The sequence below is a fragment of the Danio rerio genome, chromosome 9 (genome assembly GCF_052040795.2).
Source record: "Danio rerio strain M-AB ecotype USA chromosome 9, GRCz13ab, whole genome shotgun sequence".
NCBI classification, from domain to species: Eukaryota; Metazoa; Chordata; class Actinopteri; order Cypriniformes; family Danionidae; genus Danio; species Danio rerio.
This window is the reverse complement of record NC_141029.1, coordinates 39,414,064-39,435,014: the sequence shown is the minus strand read 5'-3', so window position 1 is coordinate 39,435,014 and position 20,951 is coordinate 39,414,064. Positions and strand designations below refer to the sequence as shown.

At 33.7% G+C, this 20,951-nt stretch overlaps 1 protein-coding gene across 3 annotated transcripts in view; it reads left to right on the top strand.

The window, feature by feature from the left end:
- The window catches only part of sema5ba (sema domain, seven thrombospondin repeats (type 1 and type 1-like), transmembrane domain (TM) and short cytoplasmic domain, (semaphorin) 5Ba), a 273,670-nt gene that overhangs the window by 160,180 nt on the left and 92,539 nt on the right, over positions 1 to 20,951 (top strand). For all 3 annotated transcript variants that reach the window (XM_087268166.1, XM_087268164.1, XM_087268165.1), the window contains exons 6-8: positions 15,955 to 16,017; positions 19,158 to 19,256; positions 19,342 to 19,555. In XM_087268166.1, coding sequence (XP_087124292.1) covers positions 15,955 to 16,017; positions 19,158 to 19,256; positions 19,342 to 19,555 — 376 coding nt within the window. The remainder of the gene's footprint in view (positions 1 to 15,954; positions 16,018 to 19,157; positions 19,257 to 19,341; positions 19,556 to 20,951) is intronic.

Below are 20,951 nucleotides of genomic sequence, written 5' to 3'. Positions count from 1 at the left end.
ATTATAAGATGAAAAAGTTGCAATTACCTTCTTTTTTTAAATGTTGTTACAAATGCTTACATAAATAAGTAATCCCTTATTCTTATTATACTCACTTATTACTTATACTCACTTATTATACAATCACTTATCTGAAACAAAATGAATCGTAAAGGATTCAAAGTAGTATTTAAAAAGTTTCCATAACTAGCAATTTGCTGGGCAAAGATTAATCATGACATAAGATATGTTTGTATTCTATATATTTGTTATGAATATGTTACACACACACACACACACACACACACACACACACACACACACACACACACACACACACACGCACACACACACACAAACACACACACACACACAAAACTGTACAAAACATTTTTTTGCATATATATTTTAATGTACATTTAATTTGTAGCATTATAATATATATATATATATATATATATATATATATATATATATATATATATATATATATATATATATATATAAAATACAAATAAACATTTTCTCAAATAAATGCATGCATGTGTGTATTTTACATCTACATATTAAACATACGCATTACACCCACACATATATCATGTCAAAACAAACTTTAATTTTGGATGCCATTAATCGAGATTACTTTAACTAGCACTGCTATAAATTATATAACCTCTGTTTCACACTGTGAAGAAAGTCATACAGCTTTAAAACAAAAGGATGGTGATTAAACAATAATAAAAAGATCACTTCTGTAATAGCATCCGTTACATCTTAATTTTTTTTTTATATCCTTAAACAAGGACTCTTGAATTCACACACATTTGCACCAAAAGATACACTGGTCAGTCTATTTCTTAAATGCAAACATTTGAGACGTATTGACAAGACAGAGGTCTCCGCTCTCTGTCAACAGACAATGTGGTGCGACTGACCGTTCTGAGCTGCCAGCATTGTTTCAGACAGCGCTGTGGTCAAGAGGTGACCGACCTCTTCAGCTGCAGCCAATAAGACCGGAAGAGCCAGACGTGAGCAAATAACAGCTGCAGAACAAGAGCTGTTCAGATTCTGCAATGCTTTTGTTTTGCTTAAGAAATATGTTCAGCGTTCGCAAACACTCTGTGGTGATTATGAAACAGCATCCGGCTCAACAGATGGAAATGCATGAGCACAATGGCGGCTGTTGCTCTCGTTTATTCTAATGATCTGACGGCGCTCTACATATTTCATATTTTGGGATCTCGAGGGAGGGCCGGGGCCTTAGGTGAAGGATGCTCCAGACTGGAGATCAAAATGAAGGAAAGGAAAGCTAAGCGTCTACTCTCTTTGTATTATCACTCAGCGTCTCGCCCAAGGTGCACATTTCAACTCTCTGACCTCGGAGTTTGATGAATCTGGGGCTGATTTCATGCTTCCCTCTCATGATTCATTTCCCTCTGCAATTTGCCCAGATTTAATTATTAATGCAGGTTTTGTCACTGCTGGGCTAATTTGTGACATATAGACACTGTAGGGAGAGACTGGAGCAATGAAAGCCGAGGGAAATGCTTTTTTAAAGGCTAAATGATTTCAGTTGAATTGCAGCAGCCGTTTGTAACTCATTGTTAGGGTTGGTAACAAGAAACTGACAAAGAAAGTTTCATGACAGTTTGCTTTTGTATTATTTATTAAATGCATATTTATATTTGTTTTAATAAAAAACAAGCTTAGATTTGTCCACATGTCAGGTTTTGGACCATATGGGGCATAGCATGTGCATTTGGATATAACTCGACCACACTTTGTTGTTGTTGTTGTTGTTTATTTATTCATTGGCTGGAAATTAGAACTAAATTTAGAAATAGTTTTGAAACAAATATTTGCGCTAAACAAACAAAATTAATTATGTAAGCTATTCAATGTCTGTAAGTACAACACACTTCCTTATCCACGAATAAGAGAAAGTTAAAGTTAAGGCAGATTGGAGGAGGCTCATTCTCATGTTGCAGATGATCTGTTTAACTTTTTTTCACTAGTAAAGTGTTAAGTTTTTCCACTCTTAAAGGGAATGGGAGATTAGACTCTGATTGGTTTATTATCGTTGGTTTATCAACACACCCATAACTCAATAAGAGAATAAGCACAACCCTGTTAAACCATGCGCCACAGCACAGAGTGTATTTTTCCATCCTTTAAATAGCAAAAGTGGATTCGCATATGCCCTTAATGCTTTTGCCCCCTGCACTTCAGACTTTGCACCTAGATCGTTAAAATAGAGCCCTAATGCACATGGTGCAATAGCATTAAGACCCTGTCTGAATCTACTTTTGCCAATTTAAGGATGGAAAATTACACTAGCGCATGGTCTAACAGGGTGTGAGTTATGGGTGTGCATAATGTGCATTAAACCAATCAGATTTCATCTCCCTTTCCCTTTAAGAGCCAGTTGCGTTGCGCCATGGCGCATTTGCTATTTTTCATGACAAACTTTGTAAGAGGAAACACTAAACAGCGGGAAAACAGTTTAACAGAGCATCTGCAGTGTGAGATAAAGAACAAGCTTCCTGCATTCAGCCCCTTTACTTTCTCTTTACTTTACTTTTACTCTTTATTTACTCCTTTACTTTTATGGAAGAAGGAAATTGGGTTGTACACACTCTACTGAAGATATTCATTAGCATATAAATAATTTCATTTGTTAAATGCAAACATTTTTTTCAAAACTATTTCTAAATTCAGTTCTAATTTTTAGCAAACGAATAAGTAAACAGTTATAATGAACTTGAAGTGTGGTCAAAAAAGTTATATCCAAACACACATCCAAACCTTGGCTCAGATGGCGTTTCTGTGTGGAGTTTGCATGTTCTCCCTGTATTCGCCTGGGTTTCCTCCGTGTGCTCCGGTTTCCCCCAAAGTTCAAAGATATGCGGTACAGGTGAATTTGGTAGGCTAAATTGTCTTTAGTGTATGAGTGTGTGTGGATGTTTGGATCGGTTGCGGCTGGAAGGGCATCCGCTGAGTAAAAATGTGCTGGATAAGTTGGCGGTTTATTCCGCTGTCGCAACTCCGGATTAATAAAAGGACAAAGCCGACAAGAAAATGAATGAATGAATTTTCTTTTGACCATCCCTTCTATAGTATATTGTATGAAGTATAAGATGGTATATGTATAAATAGCCTTAGTATATCTATGAATAACTCTTCACAGGTAAATTTTCCCCCTTTTGCTTTAGATATTGGTGCCTTTTCATTCAAAATGTCGTTCTTAAATTAAACTAATCACTCACATACTAACACATGCATTGTTATGCATAAATTTTTCCCCAGTGTTGTAGTGCGACCACATTACTAAACAGTAGCTGACCTGTTTCTTCATTTCTTCTCCTGTTTTTTCCAGCCTAAAGTAAATGCGTTCAGAGGGCACAGCTGTGGAGCTTCCTATTTGCATGTCCTAGGCACACACAGACAGACTTATTCAGGCTCTTCAAGCTCTCTATTTTTTTATTTATTGAATATGGCGTTAAATAATTATTGTGATTTGTATACGCTATACAAGTAAACTTAAACTTTTAATTAATTATTTTAAAATAGTTTTAAAATGGCAAATACTATAAACATTTGTGTCTAGATAAAGTTTGTCTTGAGAGATTTGTCAATGCTAACACAGAGAAGGGAAAAAATGTAAAGCAATATTTTTCAATAGAAAGTGAAAGATTTAAAGTATTTTTTACAAGTACCAATAGCACATTCCCAAAAAATCACATTGTTTTAGGAATTGATGTCAAATCTCAATGCTAAAATCAAAAGTTACACACTTTATTAGCATTTTTGTTTTATTCTACATAAAAAAATATTAAACATATATATTAACACAAGATTTCAAACAGTAAATTGAGGCAATAAAATAGCAATAACATGTTTACTTTGAAATAATAATTAAGTTACAAAATAAGTAAATAAATAAATTAATATTTCTTCTTAATTATATTGGGTTAAAACACCTCTGCTTTGAAATGTAATCATGCTTATTAATATTTAATCAAACACATAAACGTGCAGTCTAATCTGTATCAAAAAATTAAAAGAAGTAAATATTTTGCTTTAAAAAATGTTAGCAATGAAGATGAAGTAAAATTAAGATTCAAACTGAAAAGTACACTTAAAAAAATAATCGTTCAATCTTACAAACAGGTTATTTGCATGTCTTTGGTGACACACACAACATGAGAAAAAAAACCTGCACAAGTCTTATTCATGACCCTCTATTTTTCGTGTGGTGAATATGGCGTTGTGCTGGAATGTGAAGTGAGGGAGATCCAGGGAATGCCGTGGGGGAAGGAGGAGATCTGCGCCCTCTTGTGTAAGATTCTCCAGTCCTGAACAATGAGGCGAAGGTATTGAGAGTCATGTCACATCTCTGAGGGCGGTGGTAAATGGGGATGGAGACGCTTCAATAGGGCATTCTGTTAAAGGACTAAATGGGGCGGTGCCTCGGGTCGCCTTTTGAGGCACACAGGCCTTGAAGATCAGCCAATGAAACCGATAAGGGGGCGGAGCCAGCAGACTTTAATCAGGGGCCTCCTTAATGAGTATGCAAATGACGTTTTCCTCAAGTTTTGGAGGGAAGGGAGCGTTCATGCTAACTCAAGTATTATTAATTGGTGTGTTTGGCTTGTGCTGTGGCAAAGTTGTGAGTTGTTTTTTAGAGAATGTTTTATTTTATTTTATTGAATTTGTTGCAGATTAAAAATGTATATTTTGAGAGATGAATTATGTCAAACCTAGATAGATTATATGTCATTTTATCATTGCATTTTTCATAAATCATTGCATTTATGAATCTCTTGGTTTGCTTCAACCTAAGTTCCGTAGACAATGGGGGTTTCTCAATTCCAAGAATGCAAAGAAGGACTTGCGTTCTTGTGGAGATCGGTTTTGCCAGGTCACCTCAGAAGAACAAACTCGGGAGACCACGAGAACAGAGAACGTGTCCTGTGGGAAATTAGATGCTGCAGTCTTCCTGATGGTCACGTTACCTTCAGGCATCCTTAACCATAAATTATGTAAACATTACAGCATTCATACCACGATTTATTTTTTTTATTTCATTTTTCACAATATATACTATTGATTAAGACTTTACAAATATACGTTGCACAGTACAAATAATACAGATTTTAATACGTATTTTAGCAAAAAAAAAAAAAAAACCTTGATGTGTTTATACCTTTATTAACATTTTCATGGAAATGTTTACTTTATGTTTCACTCTCATGTGTCATTTAAGGAAACTCCTGAGACAAATAAGTTATATCTCTGAACATTAATAATAAACCTGTATAAAATGCTGTTCTTTCCTCTTCCAGTCGCAATGACTTCTGGGACTTCTAGAGTGAGTTTTTAAATTCTCAAGTTTTCAAGTGAGTTTTCAAGTCTGCATCGATGCGACCTTGATATCAAGAACACATCCGAGTACTTTTCCGTGTCCTCCATTCTTTAGGTCTTGAGTTTGAGAAACAGTCAATATCATTGTTATTAGTTTCTTTTTAAATGTTTCGTTTAGTTTCCCTTCTTATTTAAAGCAGCTTTTGTTCCATTTACCTCATCATATTCTCTTTGACAATGTAATAAAACTATTTTGTTGTTCCAAGAATTACAACAGAAAGTGGCCGAAGGTCCTTTCAATACAAAGTTCCTTTTGACTGAATCTTCCTTCTTGTTTTAGTTCAATTTAGACACTTTGACTTTTCAGGATTCACTTATCTTCTTTTTTTGGAAACAACTTAGTAATAATGGTGCCAATTTAAATGCTTATTATTTATTTGTATATCAAATAGTTTTTACTTTTTTATATGTTTTTTTGTTTTGTTTGTTTGCTTAGGCTTTAGACTGCAGGAAGTGTTTCAGGTGAAGTGTGCCACTTATTTTTTGTTTCTTTTTTATGATGTGTTGTACTCTGTGTGATTTATGTATTTCTTAGGGACCCCTTGAAAATGTGTTGGTTCGTCTCTAAGGACTATCCAATTTAATAAATTCAAATTGAAATATTTTTAGTTAAACTTTTTATTAAAATGATTTGCATACATTTTTTTTTATATTTATTACATAAACAAATACATCAAATCAATATAATATAACAAGTTATCATCATTTTTTTATTTCTGTTTTTTTTATTTTATATTATTTTTGTTTTAATTTGATTTTATCTATCTATTTATTAATTTTATTTTTTTTTAAGTTTTTTATTTTATTTTATTGTTTAATTTTTTAAATATAGTTTTTGTTTTATTTTTAATTTAATTTTTTTAATTTAAATTTTTAATTTAATTTAATTTAATTTAATTTAATTTCCTATAGCAGCAACAAATTATATTAAGTCTATTTATTTTAAGTTATTTATTTATTTATTTATTTATTTATTTATTTATTTATTTATTTATTTATTTATTTATTTATTTATTTATCTATCTATCTATCTATTTATCTATTTAATCATTTAGCAAGTTTGGCACAAGACATTTAATGTGAATTGGATGTGGAGCACAAATTAAAAACAGTGACATTCAGTCTTTGTTTTGACAATTACCTGGCATCATTTTTAAAATTTAAGAAATACTTTAGAAAGTACTTAAGCTTTTCATATAAGACTGTATGGATAGAATTAAACTAAAAAAATACAATACTTGGGTAGTTTGCATGACATTTTGAGAAGTATAGTATACTAGAGTGCAGAGGCCTTTAGTAAAAGCTATAGCTATGGAACAAAATCAATGCCTAAAGTCTTGAAATAAAAAGCTTGTTGAATATCACAAACTGAAAAAAATAATACACCGTATTAACAAGTTCTTGCATTTTAATGACTTGAATTCCAGGGTTTGTATTTTTAGGTCCTGAAATTTAACATATCTGTTTATTTAAGCTGTGAATATTTCAACGAAAAATATTTCAAACATGTTTTCATACTTAAAAATTCAATAATTCATATTCAATTTTCAGATTTCACTTACAAAATATTCAATACCCTTTAAAAATACGATGTATAATATTCAAAAGGTCATTTTCAGTTCATTTTATTTCAGTTCTAATATTCGCTTCCATAAATTCAGTGGATCAAATTCGACTGATAAAATTCAACATTACATCCGGGAACTGCAGGAGAAGCAATAGATTGCAGATTGAAGATCGCCAGCTGCTCTAGCTTTCACCAGCAGGTGGAGATGGAATAATGTAAGATTTTTAAACCAGTAAACAGGCGAGAAAAAGGCTAATAAAGGCACAAAAGTAGCATTCAATTTTAATATCAATGCCTTGGACATTATAAATAATAAAAAGTATGAGTAAATGAGGGTTTAGTCATTTATATTTGCCCTTATGTAACGGAAGCGAGCTGGTGATCGCGTAAAGCTCACCCCTCTGATCCAGTGACAGACGTTGTTCTGCAATCTTATCGGAGCTTGTCTCCCATGCCGGCTCGTTACCTGCTCGGACCGGTGCGGTTACTTGCACATAAACCGTCTTTTGATGAATATGATGTTATACATTGTCTATCTTTATTGACTCTTTCTTCCATAGACGCGAAGTATTATATTGACAGCTAAAGAATATAAACGTAAGAGAAACAGGAGAGGAAATATTATAATAATACAAACTAGATAAACATTGACAGGGCTAAGAACAATTACGAACAAAGATTTTCAAAACCAGAGAGATTTTATGAGAATGTCACAAAACAGTTTACTTGGAAATGTTAAACAGAGAGTTCAGGTATGATTTAAGGTTGGTTATGGACGGGGCGTCTGATTTAAAATAATTTAACATGCGAATGCATTAAAGGAGCGTCTTCAGTTATTCACACAGAACCGTCTAATATGGCATAACTATAAGGAGTAATGTTTGCGCTGTTTAAACGCAGCTATGTCAGGATTGGGATAGGTTATACATTTTCATCATTTAAATTATTATTATGATTGTTAATATTATTATTGTATGACATTTTTTTTCTAATTTTTGGGGTTCTGCCATGGTTAAACGTTTGCAAAATGTCTTAGTTGGTCCAGATTATTGTTTTATTGTTATGTAGCCTATAGGCGAGAAAAAGATGTCGCCTGTCGTTTGATAATAGGCAGTTATAACTGACTTTGTTTTTATTAAATGAGAAAACCGTTATTTATAACTTTTCAGCGACCGTTTGTATTTTATGATTAGCAATGTTGATCTTTTTTGCAGTTATTAAACATAAACTTATTTAAACTGGTTTAAACTTAATATAGTTGTCACTTGAGCTAGTTTATTAAGATTAATGTTTAGAATGCGTGGTTTGACATGCGTGGTTGAGGGGTTCCTGCAAAGCAGCTCAATTCATCCTCATGGGGTATTACTGAGCTTTAATCGCCATCTACTGGAGAGAATGTATTTGCTCATTTATTCTATTAACTCTTTTCTGCAAGTGTGGTTTATGATTTCACAAAGTCAAACCATTAATTATGTTTTTATTTTATATTTTGAGATGATCATATTTAAATAAACAATTGCTAGGGTAGCTAATAGTTTCTTTTTTCTTGTTTTTTTAAAAAAATCAGTAGCTTATAAAATCATAATTTTTGCTTGACAAAGTTATTAGTTTAGGATTCTGGATGCATTTTTGCTGTGTTGGAAACTCATAAGCTCACACTAATCAATTATATTATCAGAAATGACAGATAGCCTATAAGAAATCCATTAATATTCATCACTCTTTTTACAATTATACAAGCAATTTCGCGCCGACGTCAGCTCCACTTTCGGAAATGGTAAACAGCGAGGTGTTATTCATATAAGCCCAAGCATGACATATGTCATGATTAATATAATAATCGAACCACTCTTGTAGGCTATTCTTATGCTTGGCCAAATGTCATGACTTTCACTTTCATTTTACATTATTATGCACACGCCCAGATGTCATCTGAAACTTTGGAAGAATTCCTATCATATATTGGCAGCCAACCAGCATCTCTTAATCAGTTTGCTGTGGGGCGCTGGCTCTGACTGGCCACCGGAGCTCGCGGCCACTCGTTCGACTTTGTCGTGAGCAAGCCGCACCGCACATGCATAAAAACGTCAATCACTTCATTCATTCATCAATTCATTCATTTTCCTTCTGCTTCGTCTCTATTTTAGAGGAAAAGCAATAATCTGGACAAACTAAAGACATTTTGCAAACATTTAACCATGGCAGAACCCCAAAAACTAGAAAAAAAGAAGAGAAAGACGATAGCAAAGTGATAGCTAAAAAGGATAAATAGAAATATTAATTTAGAATCACGGATAACTTATTTAAGCGCAATAGCCCAATACATGTCATAAAATAATAATAACAATCATAATTTAAATAATTAAATTATAACCTATCCCAATCCTGACATAGCTGCGTTTAAACAGCGCAAACATTACTCCTTATAGTTATGCCATATTAGACGGTTCTGTGTGAATAACTGAAGACGCTCCTTTAATGCATTCGCATGTTAAATTATTTTAAATCAGACGCCCCGTCCATAACCAACCTTAAATCATACCTGAACTCTCTGTTTAACATTTCCAAGTGAACTGTTTTGTGACATTCTCATAAAATCTCTCTGGTTTTGAAAATCTTTGTTCGTAATTGTTCTTAGCCCTGTCAATGTTTATCTAGTTTGTATTATTATAATATTTCCTCTCCTGTTTCTCTTACGTTTATATTCTTTAGCTGTCAATATAATACTTCGCGTCTATGGAAGAAAGAGTCAATAAAGATAGACAATGTATAACATCATATTCATCAAAAGACGGTTTATGTGCAAGTAACCGCACCGGTCCGAGCAGGTAACGAGCCGGCATGGGAGACAAGCTCCGATAAGATTGCAGAACAACGTCTGTCACTGGATCAGAGGGGTGAGCTTTACGCGATCACCAGCTCGCTTCCGTTACATAAGGGCAAATATAGATGACTAAACCCTCATTTACTCATACTTTTTATTATTTATAATGTCCAAGGCATTGATATTAAAATTGAATGCTACTTTTGTGCCTTTATTAGCCTTTTTCTCGCCTGTTTACTGGTTTAAAAATCTTACATTATTCCATCTCCACCTGCTGGTGAAAGCTAGAGCAGCTGGCGATCTTCAATCTGCAATCTATTGCTTCTCCTGCAGTTCCCGGATGTAATGTTGAATTTTATCAGTCGAATTTGATCCACTGAATTTATGGAAGCGAATATTAGAACTGAAATAAAATGAACTGAAAATGACCTTTTGAATATTATACATCGTATTTTTAAAGGGTATTGAATATTTTGTAAGTGAAATCTGAAAATTGAATATGAATTATTGAATTTTTAAGTATGAAAACGTGTTTGAAATATTTTTCGTTGAAATATTCACAGCTTAAATAAACAGATATGTTAAATTTCAGGACCTAAAAATACAAACCCTGGAATTCAAGTCATTAAAATGCAAGAACTTGTTAATTCGGTGTATTATTTTTTTCAGTTTGTGATATTCAACAAGCTTTTTAATTCAAGACTTTTGGCATTGATTTTGTTCCATATATAGCTATGTAAATGATTTAATTAATCATATTAAATATATCTTTTCTATTTATAATCCATGCGGTTTTTATGAACTTGTATGATTCAGCGATATACACATTTCAGGAATATTTTTGTGTTGTCACTGTATTGTGTGAGCCCTAATTTTAAACCATCTAAAGGATAAAGTGTCTTCTAAATGACACGTAACAAGTGCTTTCCAGTGCCCTGAGGACAGGTGCTGTGTCCCGTGCTATGCTTTTCATCTATAACACTTGTAATGTTCCCTCCAGACAATAGGCTTATCAACAGAAGCCGGCAAACGGGGTAAAATTCTCCACTATCTTGCCCTGTCTTGAGCTCTTATTAGCATTTCCTCAATACTTGAAGTGAATGGAGCACATTTTCTAGCCCAGTGTTGTTTCTGTGCTTCGCTAATTTATGTATAAATAAATCCCAACTATTTTACCCCTCCATGAAAAATTCATGATAGTATTTCATGAGGATGCCAGGGGCAGGGCGCTCAGTGCCGCCACCGTTATTAGAACAGATGAAGTTTGAGTAATTATGCCACAAATAGTGGTGGCGGGTGTGATTTCTGAGCGGGTGCGCATCCATGTCGCATGGCCTCATTAGACCAGTGAGATCTGAGTGTGGAGCCACATTAAGCTGCACTTCTGAACACACATTTCCTTCCCGACAAGCTCTGTAGGCAAAACGGATGCTCATCTGTGATTTCGACATCCTTTATGCCTTTTAGGGAGTTTAACAGATATTCCAAATGAGAAAAAAAGTGCATTTTGGAGTAGTTTGGAAGTGTTTGTTTTTCAAGCATCAAAGGGATGTGAAACTGTCATTGCTTTATCTTATGTCTATGTTTTTATCAAACTCCCCAGTTTAAAAGCAAGATGCAGTGCAGGTTTAGTGTTTGTTTGTTTGTTTGTTTGTTTGTTTGTTTGTTTGTTATCAAACTGCTATTAGATTTTAGATTTTAGAAAATTAGTAAATTATTTTAGCACTTTTTATGTGTTACGTTTAGTTGATTATGTTTGTTTATAAATAATAATACAATTATTATTATTATTATTATTATTATTATTATTATTATTATTATTATTATTATTATTATTCATTCATTCATTTTCTTGTCGGCTTAATCCCTTATTATTATTATTATTATTATTATTATTATTAATATTAGTAGTAGTAGTAGTAGCAGTAGTAGTAGTAGTAATAGTAGTAGTAGCAGCAGCAGTAGTAGTAGTTTTCTTATTTAAAATAGTTATTATTATTTATTGTAGAAATATTTTTAGTTTTATTTTTGCATATAGTTTTTTACAATAAACAGAATGATATTGAATGATAATAACAGTAACTAATTACATGTTTAATAATACATAATAACAAGTTTAAGGTTGAGTTTGTTTGAGATTAAGGTTAAAGTTAAGTTTGAGGTTAAGTTTTGACCTATGCTTGACTTGAGGTTGAGTTTGAGATTGAGTTTGACTTAAGTGTGACTTGAGGTTGAGTTTGAGTTTGATTTGAGGTTGAGTTTGAGTTTAACTAGAGGTTGAGTTTGACTTGAGTTTGATGACAGGTTGCGTTTAAGATTGAGTTTACTTGAGTTTGACTTGAGGTTGAGTTTGAGATCGAGTTTGACGAGTTTGACTTGAGGTTGAGTTTGAGTTTGACTGGAGGTTGAGGTTGACTTGAGTTTGACTTGAGGTTGAGTTTGGGTTTGGCTTGAGGTTGAATTTGAGTTTGACTTGAGGTTGAGTTTGACTTTAGGTTGATGTTTAGTTTGAATTTGACTTGAGGTTGAAGTTTACTTTGAGGTTGACTTGAGGTTGAGGTTGAGTTTGACTTGAGGTTGAGTTTAACTTAGGGTTGAATTTGACTTTTACTTTAGTTTGAGTTTTACTTTAGGTTGAGGTTGAGTTTGACTTTGACTTGAGGTTGAGTTTGACTTGATGTTGAGTTGAGATTGACTTGAGATTAAGATTGAGTTTGAGTTGAACATGAGTTGACTTGAATTTGAGGTTGAGTTTGTCCTGAGTTTGACTTGAGGTTGAGTTAGAGATTGAGTTTGAGCTTGACTTGAGGTTAAGGTAGAGATTGAGTTTGAGTTTGACTTGAGGTTGAGTTTGACTTGAAGTTGAGTTTGAAATTAAGTTTGACTTGAGGTTAAGGTTAAGTTTGACTTGAGTTTTGCTTGATGTTGAGTTGATTTTGACTTGAGTTTGAGATTGAGTATGAATTTGTCTTGAGTTTTATTTGAGTTTGACTTGAGGTTGAGTTTGAGATGGAGTTTGAGATGAGTTCAAGATTGAGATTGAGTTTAACTTGAGTTTGACCTGAGTTTGAGATTGAGCTTGAGTTTGACTTAGGTATGAGGTTATGTTTGACCTAAGTTTGACCTGAGGTTGAGTTAGTGATCGAGTATGACTTGACGTTGAGTTTGACTTGAGGTTGAGATTAAGTTTAAGATTAAGTTTGATTTGAGTTTGAGTTTAACTTGAGTTTGAGGTTGAGTTTGTCCTGAGTTTGACTTGAGGTTGAGTTAAAAGATTGAGTTTGAGCTTGACTTGAGGTTAAGGTAGAGATTGAGTTTGAGTTTGACGAGGTTGAATTGAATTTGACTTAAGGTTGAGTTTGACTTGAAGTTGAGTTTGAGTTTAAGTTTAACTTGAGTTTGACTTGAGTTAGAGATTGAATTTGAGTTTGACTTGACACTGACTTGAGGTTGAATTGAGTTGTTTGTTTTCAATCCAACATATAAAAAAACGACATTCCTCTTAGATATTTATGACTGGGTACTTGAACCATACTGCTGGGGTCATGAGAGTATAAGATAAAACAACTGCTTATTGAACAAACACTTACGTCATTACCACTGCATGTTTTGAATCTATATATTACCTCATCCTCTTTGGCATAACGCTTGTCAAAGATAATTAATCATTCAAAGGTTGAAACCTCCCACCAGTGAAAAGCTCTCCCATCAGCATCCGCCACAGCCTGGTGGAGAGCCACTGGCCCCTCAGCGGTGGCAGGGTCTCCAGCTCCACATTCAAGCCTTCGCCAAACATGGCATACAGTGTGCTTTTCACAGTCTGCCTCTTCTGAAGGGTCTTTGGGAATAGCATTTGTAGGGCTGGCATTGTTCCAGTGTGGTGAGAAGAGAGGGACTGCCGTGGCTAAGGGTCAGGGTTAAGCTGACGGATTCTTCCAGAAAACAGGGGCTCACAGACAAGATGTTAATGACCTGAGCGATGACTCACCACTCAGGCATCCGTCACAAACATGCCTCGGTGCTGAAACACACATGAATGCAAACACAAACAAAAGAGCGCTGGATCGGTGAGGTATTGGGTACCTGACAGCCTTCGTATTGTTAACAACTTAGAATGATGAGAAGGTGGTTTCCTCCAGTAGAAAAAATATTATACGAAATACTGTGAAAAATTCTTTGCTCTGTAAAATTCTTTTCTGAACATCGCGAATTATGTAGCCAGAGGTACGTTTGGCTGCATTTCATTTTTTAAACAAACGCTACCGGGTGGTATGACGCCGTTTCTTTTCACACTTACCGGTTGACCGCTTACCTCCGTGTGGACGGCTTTCCCGCTGCAACTAGTTTGTCCGGTTAACTCTTCGTGTACGTTGGGGGACTTAAGACACCAAGAGGAGTTGACCAAGAGAACAGGGTTCGAGTCCGGGGAAGACCGGTTCCCGAAATTGATTGGTTGGTCGGTCAATCGGTTAGTCAATCAGTCAGTCAAACAGTCAGTCAACAGCGGCCTCTGGTGGGTTTACACGAGAACAGTGGGCACGAATGGCACTCACGAGTGAAATTTGAGAAATTAAAAAGTGCACACAGAGGCCTCTCGTGGATTCGCGAAAACAAAAACTGCATAAATACATACCTCCCAGGACGTATTTCGCTGTCTCCAGAAACGTATATACAACTCTGGCTCTGACCAGAATTTACAGTAATGAACGCGGTTATAAATGTATTAAAACATATGCTTGTTTGTTGTAAAAAAATGTGAATAATAACAAACATACTACTCTGTGCATCTCCTTGATTCCGTGTGCAGACTTGCTGCCATTGTAGAGGGTGTATTCTGGGAAATTTTCATACCCCTTAGTGGTCCTGAAAAATCTCAGCTTCAAGGACTATCTAACACTTTCCCCTTAGCTCTACACCTTCAAGCTAAAGTGAATTAGGACACCCCAATCCATTCACGTCAACACGCAAAACAAAAGGGGTAAGAGGAAGGGCTAGGGGTAGAATTAGGATTTAGCCTTATAGGAACATTATAAACAAGTTTACATTCACAGCTCTTACTAGCTGCCCTCATTTACACTCACCCCCTAAAGTCACCCTTCAACAAGATCTGAAAGGCGCGTTGCAACTGCTATCACACTAGAGAAATTTTCTTTTCATTAAGCCTGACTAATATCCATTTCACTTTTGGAATTAATTATTCACAGCTCAAATTAGTTCAATTTGAGTTCATTTTGCTTTTAATGTTGTACTGTCATTTTTCAACCAGAACAAGAAAATTCTCTACAAGAAAAAGGCCACTTCAATCAAGTCTAAATACAACATTACACACTACTTTTTAATTGGCTTAGTAAAAAAAATCTAGGAAAATCATATTAGGTTACCTAGTTGTTAGTTGCTCTTTTTTATTCTCACTTGTTTTGCTATCTGATCTTCCTTCTTGATGGGTTAGATATTCAGATTCTGACTCACTTAAGCAACAACCTGCAGGTCATGTGAGAGGAAGCTGTGCTATTAATACAGCAAACCAATTACCACCAATTTTATCTGGTTATCCACAATGAAGCTTTTTAGCTGTTCCCGCCAAAATGTGTCACATCGTTAGCATGCCATACAAACAAATGGACTTTATTTAGACCTGTAGTCAATGTCTGAAATGCATCTCAAGCCGAGAGACAAATGTGGAAGTGTTGTGCTTATACAGTAACTGAATAATTTGTGTAAGTGTTTGTGAGTGTGTGCATATTCCCACCTTAAGACAGCAGGCTTGCCGTTTTTTTAAGCGTAGTCTCTATTAGTGTTAGCTGGACACGCAGCTCTAAGGGGGCATAATTGGGCAGGAGAAAATGGAGTGGCTTGTGCTTGTGAAAAAAAAAACACGACGAGGTCTCTGTGCTTGAATGAGACTAGAGGATGGTATTTACATGCAAATTGCATCTGGTCTTCTAACTGTCTAGTTACCTCACCCTTTTAAGCCGCTGGCCCACTTATCATGCTGTTTACACAATAAACACCACAATAAGGTTAATGTCTTTTGATGCATCTGGCTAAATGCAATATTAGCATCAACAGTTGCGTAACCTGGCTCCTTTTATTACAAACAGCTGCTGGGCAACTGTGAATCATGGCAAGTCACTTTTTGGGGTTTATTTTGGTCTCCTAGGCAACGGAATGGGGGCCAGACGAAGACACCAGGAGGTCCTGTCAAAGCAAAGGGAAGACGGAGGTAACTTTAAACCCCCAGGTTCTCTGTTGAATAGGCACATTTCTTTCAAAACGCTGACAGCTCATTGGCTAAAGGGAGCGGTTATTGTTGAGGTTTGTGGGAGGGCAATATGTTCAGCTTACTTATTCAGTATTTTCAAAGCCCAGAGGTCAGTATTTTTTTTTTTGAACATATTACTCTCTGAATGGCAACAGCAAAAATGAAAATCCAATAGCAGAGTCAAGCATTACAGGGAATAGATTTTAAAATCCTTAAAGTGTTCAAGTAAATACTTATATTTAAAAAAAATTAAGAACAGGTTTTAACCAATCCTAAAATGTTTTTCATTTCAAGAGTTTTCTAGTAACTAAGGATGTAAAGGTTTATTTATGAAGCACCTTTCACAGACATTAAGTCACAAAGTGCTTTACAATAAGATAAAACCAGAAAACAGGTAAAAGAACACGTATAAATGAAAGAAAACATATTAAAAACGAGTTACATAATTACAGAAACACTAATACTGTCAATTAAAATCTTAACCAAAGAGATGTGTCTTTAAATAATTTTTAGAAAGCTCAACTTATCCTAGAGTTCTCATTGCTATAAGGAGAGAGTTCCAGAGCCACAGCACAGAAGACACGGTTACCTTTAGTCTTAAGATGAGTTCTGGGAATGGCTAAAAGATCTTTGCCTGAAAACCTCAGAGACCGGCTACATGAGTGACATTTCTGTCATTTCCATAATTTCCCCGATTGATGTGCAGACTTAGACTGAGCTCCTACACACCTTTGGTAAATAGTAGTTCGATTTCTACCTTGATGACCTATGCCAATTCTTCAGACCCATGAAACCCCCAAAAAATTATTATAAAAAAAATTACTTTTGGTTAGGATTTCTTTAAAGAAATCTCATTAAAAAATTCAATAAAAAAAATCTTTACTTGTTTCATTTAAAATCTAATTAAATTTGAAATATAGCATTAAAATGATTTTTAAGGATCATGTGAAACTATTATTATTATTATTATTTATTTATTTATTTTTGCATTAAATAAAAAAGACCTATGTCAATCCTTTGAAAACCCTGAAAAAAATGTTATAAAAAAACTTTTGTTTGGGATTTTTTAAAAGTAATCTCATTAAGAAATCAATCAAAAATCTAAATTTGCTCCGTTTAAAATCAAATTAAATTGGATATATAGCATTCAAATTATTTTAAAGGATTATGTGACACAAAAAGATTTATTAATGGCTGAAAAAATATTTCACAGTATTATTATTATTATTTTAATTATTTGTTTATGTTTGCAATAAATCAAAAAGGACCTATGATATCTTTCAGACCTATGCAAACCCCCCAAAAATAAATAAATAAATAAATAAATAAATAAACTTTTGTTTGGGAATTTTGGGAAAATCAAATTAAATTGGAAATATAGCATTAACATTTCTTTCAGGATTCCTAATAGCAAATTTCCATTTCTGTTTAGCATATCTAAATAACCAAATGATTGGCCAGAAAGTGTTTTCCAACCAGTACGCTAGTAAAACACAAAGTCAACACAAAATTCTGTTTATTTTCTTCACTGTAAACCTCTTTCCTGTCTTATAATTTGACAAAGCTGCCAAAACAGGTATTTTAACAAAATAATTCAATTAAACATTTAACGTAGGGAATTTATATCACAGCAGCCCATTCTCAGTGATACATTTCTATATCATTCTGAAGATAAAAATAATGAACTCTACATGCTGGCATTTTCTTTCCCAAAAAGACTGCATAAATCAGTTGATTCCCTTAGCTGTTAATTTAAGACACATGGCTTCATGCCTCAGCAATGTTAAGGTGCTTCTCACATCCTTTCCGTTTTGAAGCGCTGTCACTTTAACAGTCAGCTGCGCAAAACGGCTGATGCTATGACACACTGATCCAATGTTATATGGGATTATTTTTGGATTGTATTATTACAAATGAAAGCTGAAGTAATCTCAGTTTTTGAAGCTTTAGTGCTCTCACTGGAAATACAGGCTATGAAATGACATGTTAGAATTTTTGTCATAGTAGGATAAAGGACATTTTTATATTGATTTTGAAGTGGTTTTCATTCAGTATGATTGAGCAAGACTTTAAAAACTACCTCAGAGAGAACAGACTTTAATTAAATTTGACAGTCAGGACAGTTTATATGTTTTTGTATGTTTCTATTCATAACATCGTGTGATTGAGGGGGTTTTCAGTGTTGATAGAAGTAGGACATTTTTTCACCAAATTGTCATATTAAAATGATTTTAAACGTTCATGTGAAACTGGAAGATTTAGAAATGGCTGAAAATATATTTTACAATATTATTATTATTATTATTATTATTACTTAATTTATTAGTTTATTTTTTATATTTGTTTTTGTAATTTCTTAATAATTTATAAGCCTATATATTTTTATCAAATAAATTTAGTTTGGAGAGACTTTTAAAAAAATATCAAGAAAATTTCTAACTAAGACCAAGCCTAAAGTTTTGTTTGGGATTTTTTTTAAATACACTGTAAAAAAAATCTGTAATTTTAGCTGGGGTGCTGGTAAAAATAATAAATAGAAAAAAACGTAAAATAGCGGCCGTTAAATTACAGAAATTCACAGAAAATAATAAAAACAAAATAAAAACTATTTCCTTAAATTAAAATGTCTGGTAAATTTCTGTAATTCAGCCTCTGTAATTTTACAGTAAATTTCTGTAATTTAACGACCGTTATTTTCCTTTTTTTTCTAGCACCCAAGCTGCTGAAAATGAATCATAAAATTACAGATTTTTTTCAGTGTAGTCTTATTTGAAGAATTCAAACTAATTTTTTTTTTTGGAAATATGCCATTGGCATTTCTTTAAAGTTCCTTTAAAGGATTTCTGAAGGCAAATTTCCATTTCTGTTTAACCGAATGATTGGCCAGAATTCTAACCCAGTACACTAAATCCACAACCCCCCTTAATTTTCTTTAAATGTCTTTCCTGTCTTTTAATGTGATGGAGCTGCCAAAAGCTGGCCTTTTAACAAAATTATTCAATTAAACATTTAACATGGTGAATTTATGTCACAGCATGCATTTCTATATTTTGAAGATACCGCTGCTATTGTCATACTATAAAATGCCTCTTCCCCTGCAGCTGGAGTGTCAAAACTACATCCGGGTGCTGCTTGTCAACAAGACAGAGGTGGTCACCTGCGGGACAAATGCCTTCCAGCCTCTTTGCATCACCAGAGAGGTGAGCATCTATCAGTTAAATGAGCTGTCTAAACCGGAGCTTTTCTCAAAGTGTGCGTTTGATTCATACCGCATCCTCCTCTCAGGCAGGGAACATGAGCAGAGTGTTGGAGAGGGTGAACGGAGTGGCCCGCTGTCCCTATGACCCCCGTCATAACTCCACAGCGGTGGTGACTGAAAGTGGAGAGCTGTACGCTGCCACGGTCATCGATTTCTCTGGACGGGACCCTGTCATCTACCGCAGCCTTGGAGGAATGCCGCCTTTGCGGACCGCCCAGTACAACTCCAAATGGCTTAATGGTACATTAACCTCATCATCTCTTGTCTGATGGTTTCATATCCGTCAGAGATCGTCTGAAAAGCTTCAACGTTTCTCTTACAGCTCTTTCTTCTTTCTGTCCTAATATGAAGCAATGACAGAACGTTGGTCTTAAAGTGAAAAGTGATTATGAGACTTCGAGTTTGTGTATGCTAATAGCATTACCCAAAGGAAACAGCAATGAGGTTAAGCTGAAAACAAAATGTGCTTTTTGCTTAATTCTCCCAATGACTTGCTGTAAGTCTGAATTTGAAGTATTCTTGCATTTTTTTGTAAATATTAGAAAAACATGACAATGTTCTCAGATTTGCCAAGAGACATAAAACTCAGAACAGAAGAAAAATAAAATAAAAGAGGTTTTAATTTGAGCTATCATGAAGTGAGATGTATTTATTTTTTTATTTTCCTCCAGTATTGCATAAAAAAATGTATATTTTTTTATTTTATTTATTTATTTATTATTATTATTATTATTATTATTATTATTATTATTATTATTATTATTATTATTATTATTATTATTATTACATCTAAGAAAATTGTCTGAGACAAAACTTCATAACTAATTTAGTATTCTGAGTGCCTAAAGAGCAACATTTGAGCAACTACACCCTTGCCTGGTGTTGTGGGTGCTGAAATATACACACAGTTGAATTATACACAGAATTATTAGCCCCTCTGAATTATTAGACTGATTGTTTATTTTTTCCGTGATTTCTGTTTAACGGAGAGCAGATTTTTTTCAACACATTTCTAAACATAATAGTTGTAATAACTCATCTCTAATAACTGATTTATTTTATCTTTGCCATGATGACAGTAAATAATATTTGACTAGATATTCTTTAAAAACCCTTCTATACAGCTTAAAGTGACATTTAAAGGCTTAACTAGGTTAATTAGGTTAACTAGGCAGGTTTGGGTAAAAAGCCAAGTTATTGTATATTGATGGTTTGTTCTGTAGATTATCGAGAAAAAATTTAGCTTAAAGAGGCTAATAATTTTGTCCATAAAATGGTGTTCAAAAAATTAAAACCTGCTTTTATTCTAGCAGAATTAAAACAAATAAGACTTTTTTCCAGAAGAAAAAATATTATCAGACATACTGTGAAAATTTATAGATAGATAATTTTTTTGCAGATACTGCAGATACTATTGAATTATAGTTTGTGGCAATACTTTAAATTACATGTAATTTTAGATATAAAATTAATATCTGTTTATAATAATTTATAAAAATAATGATTTTCATTAATTATGAAAATACATATATATATATATATATATATATATATATATATATATATATATATATATATATATATATATATATATATATATATATATATGTGTGTGTGTGTGTGTGTGTGTGTGTGT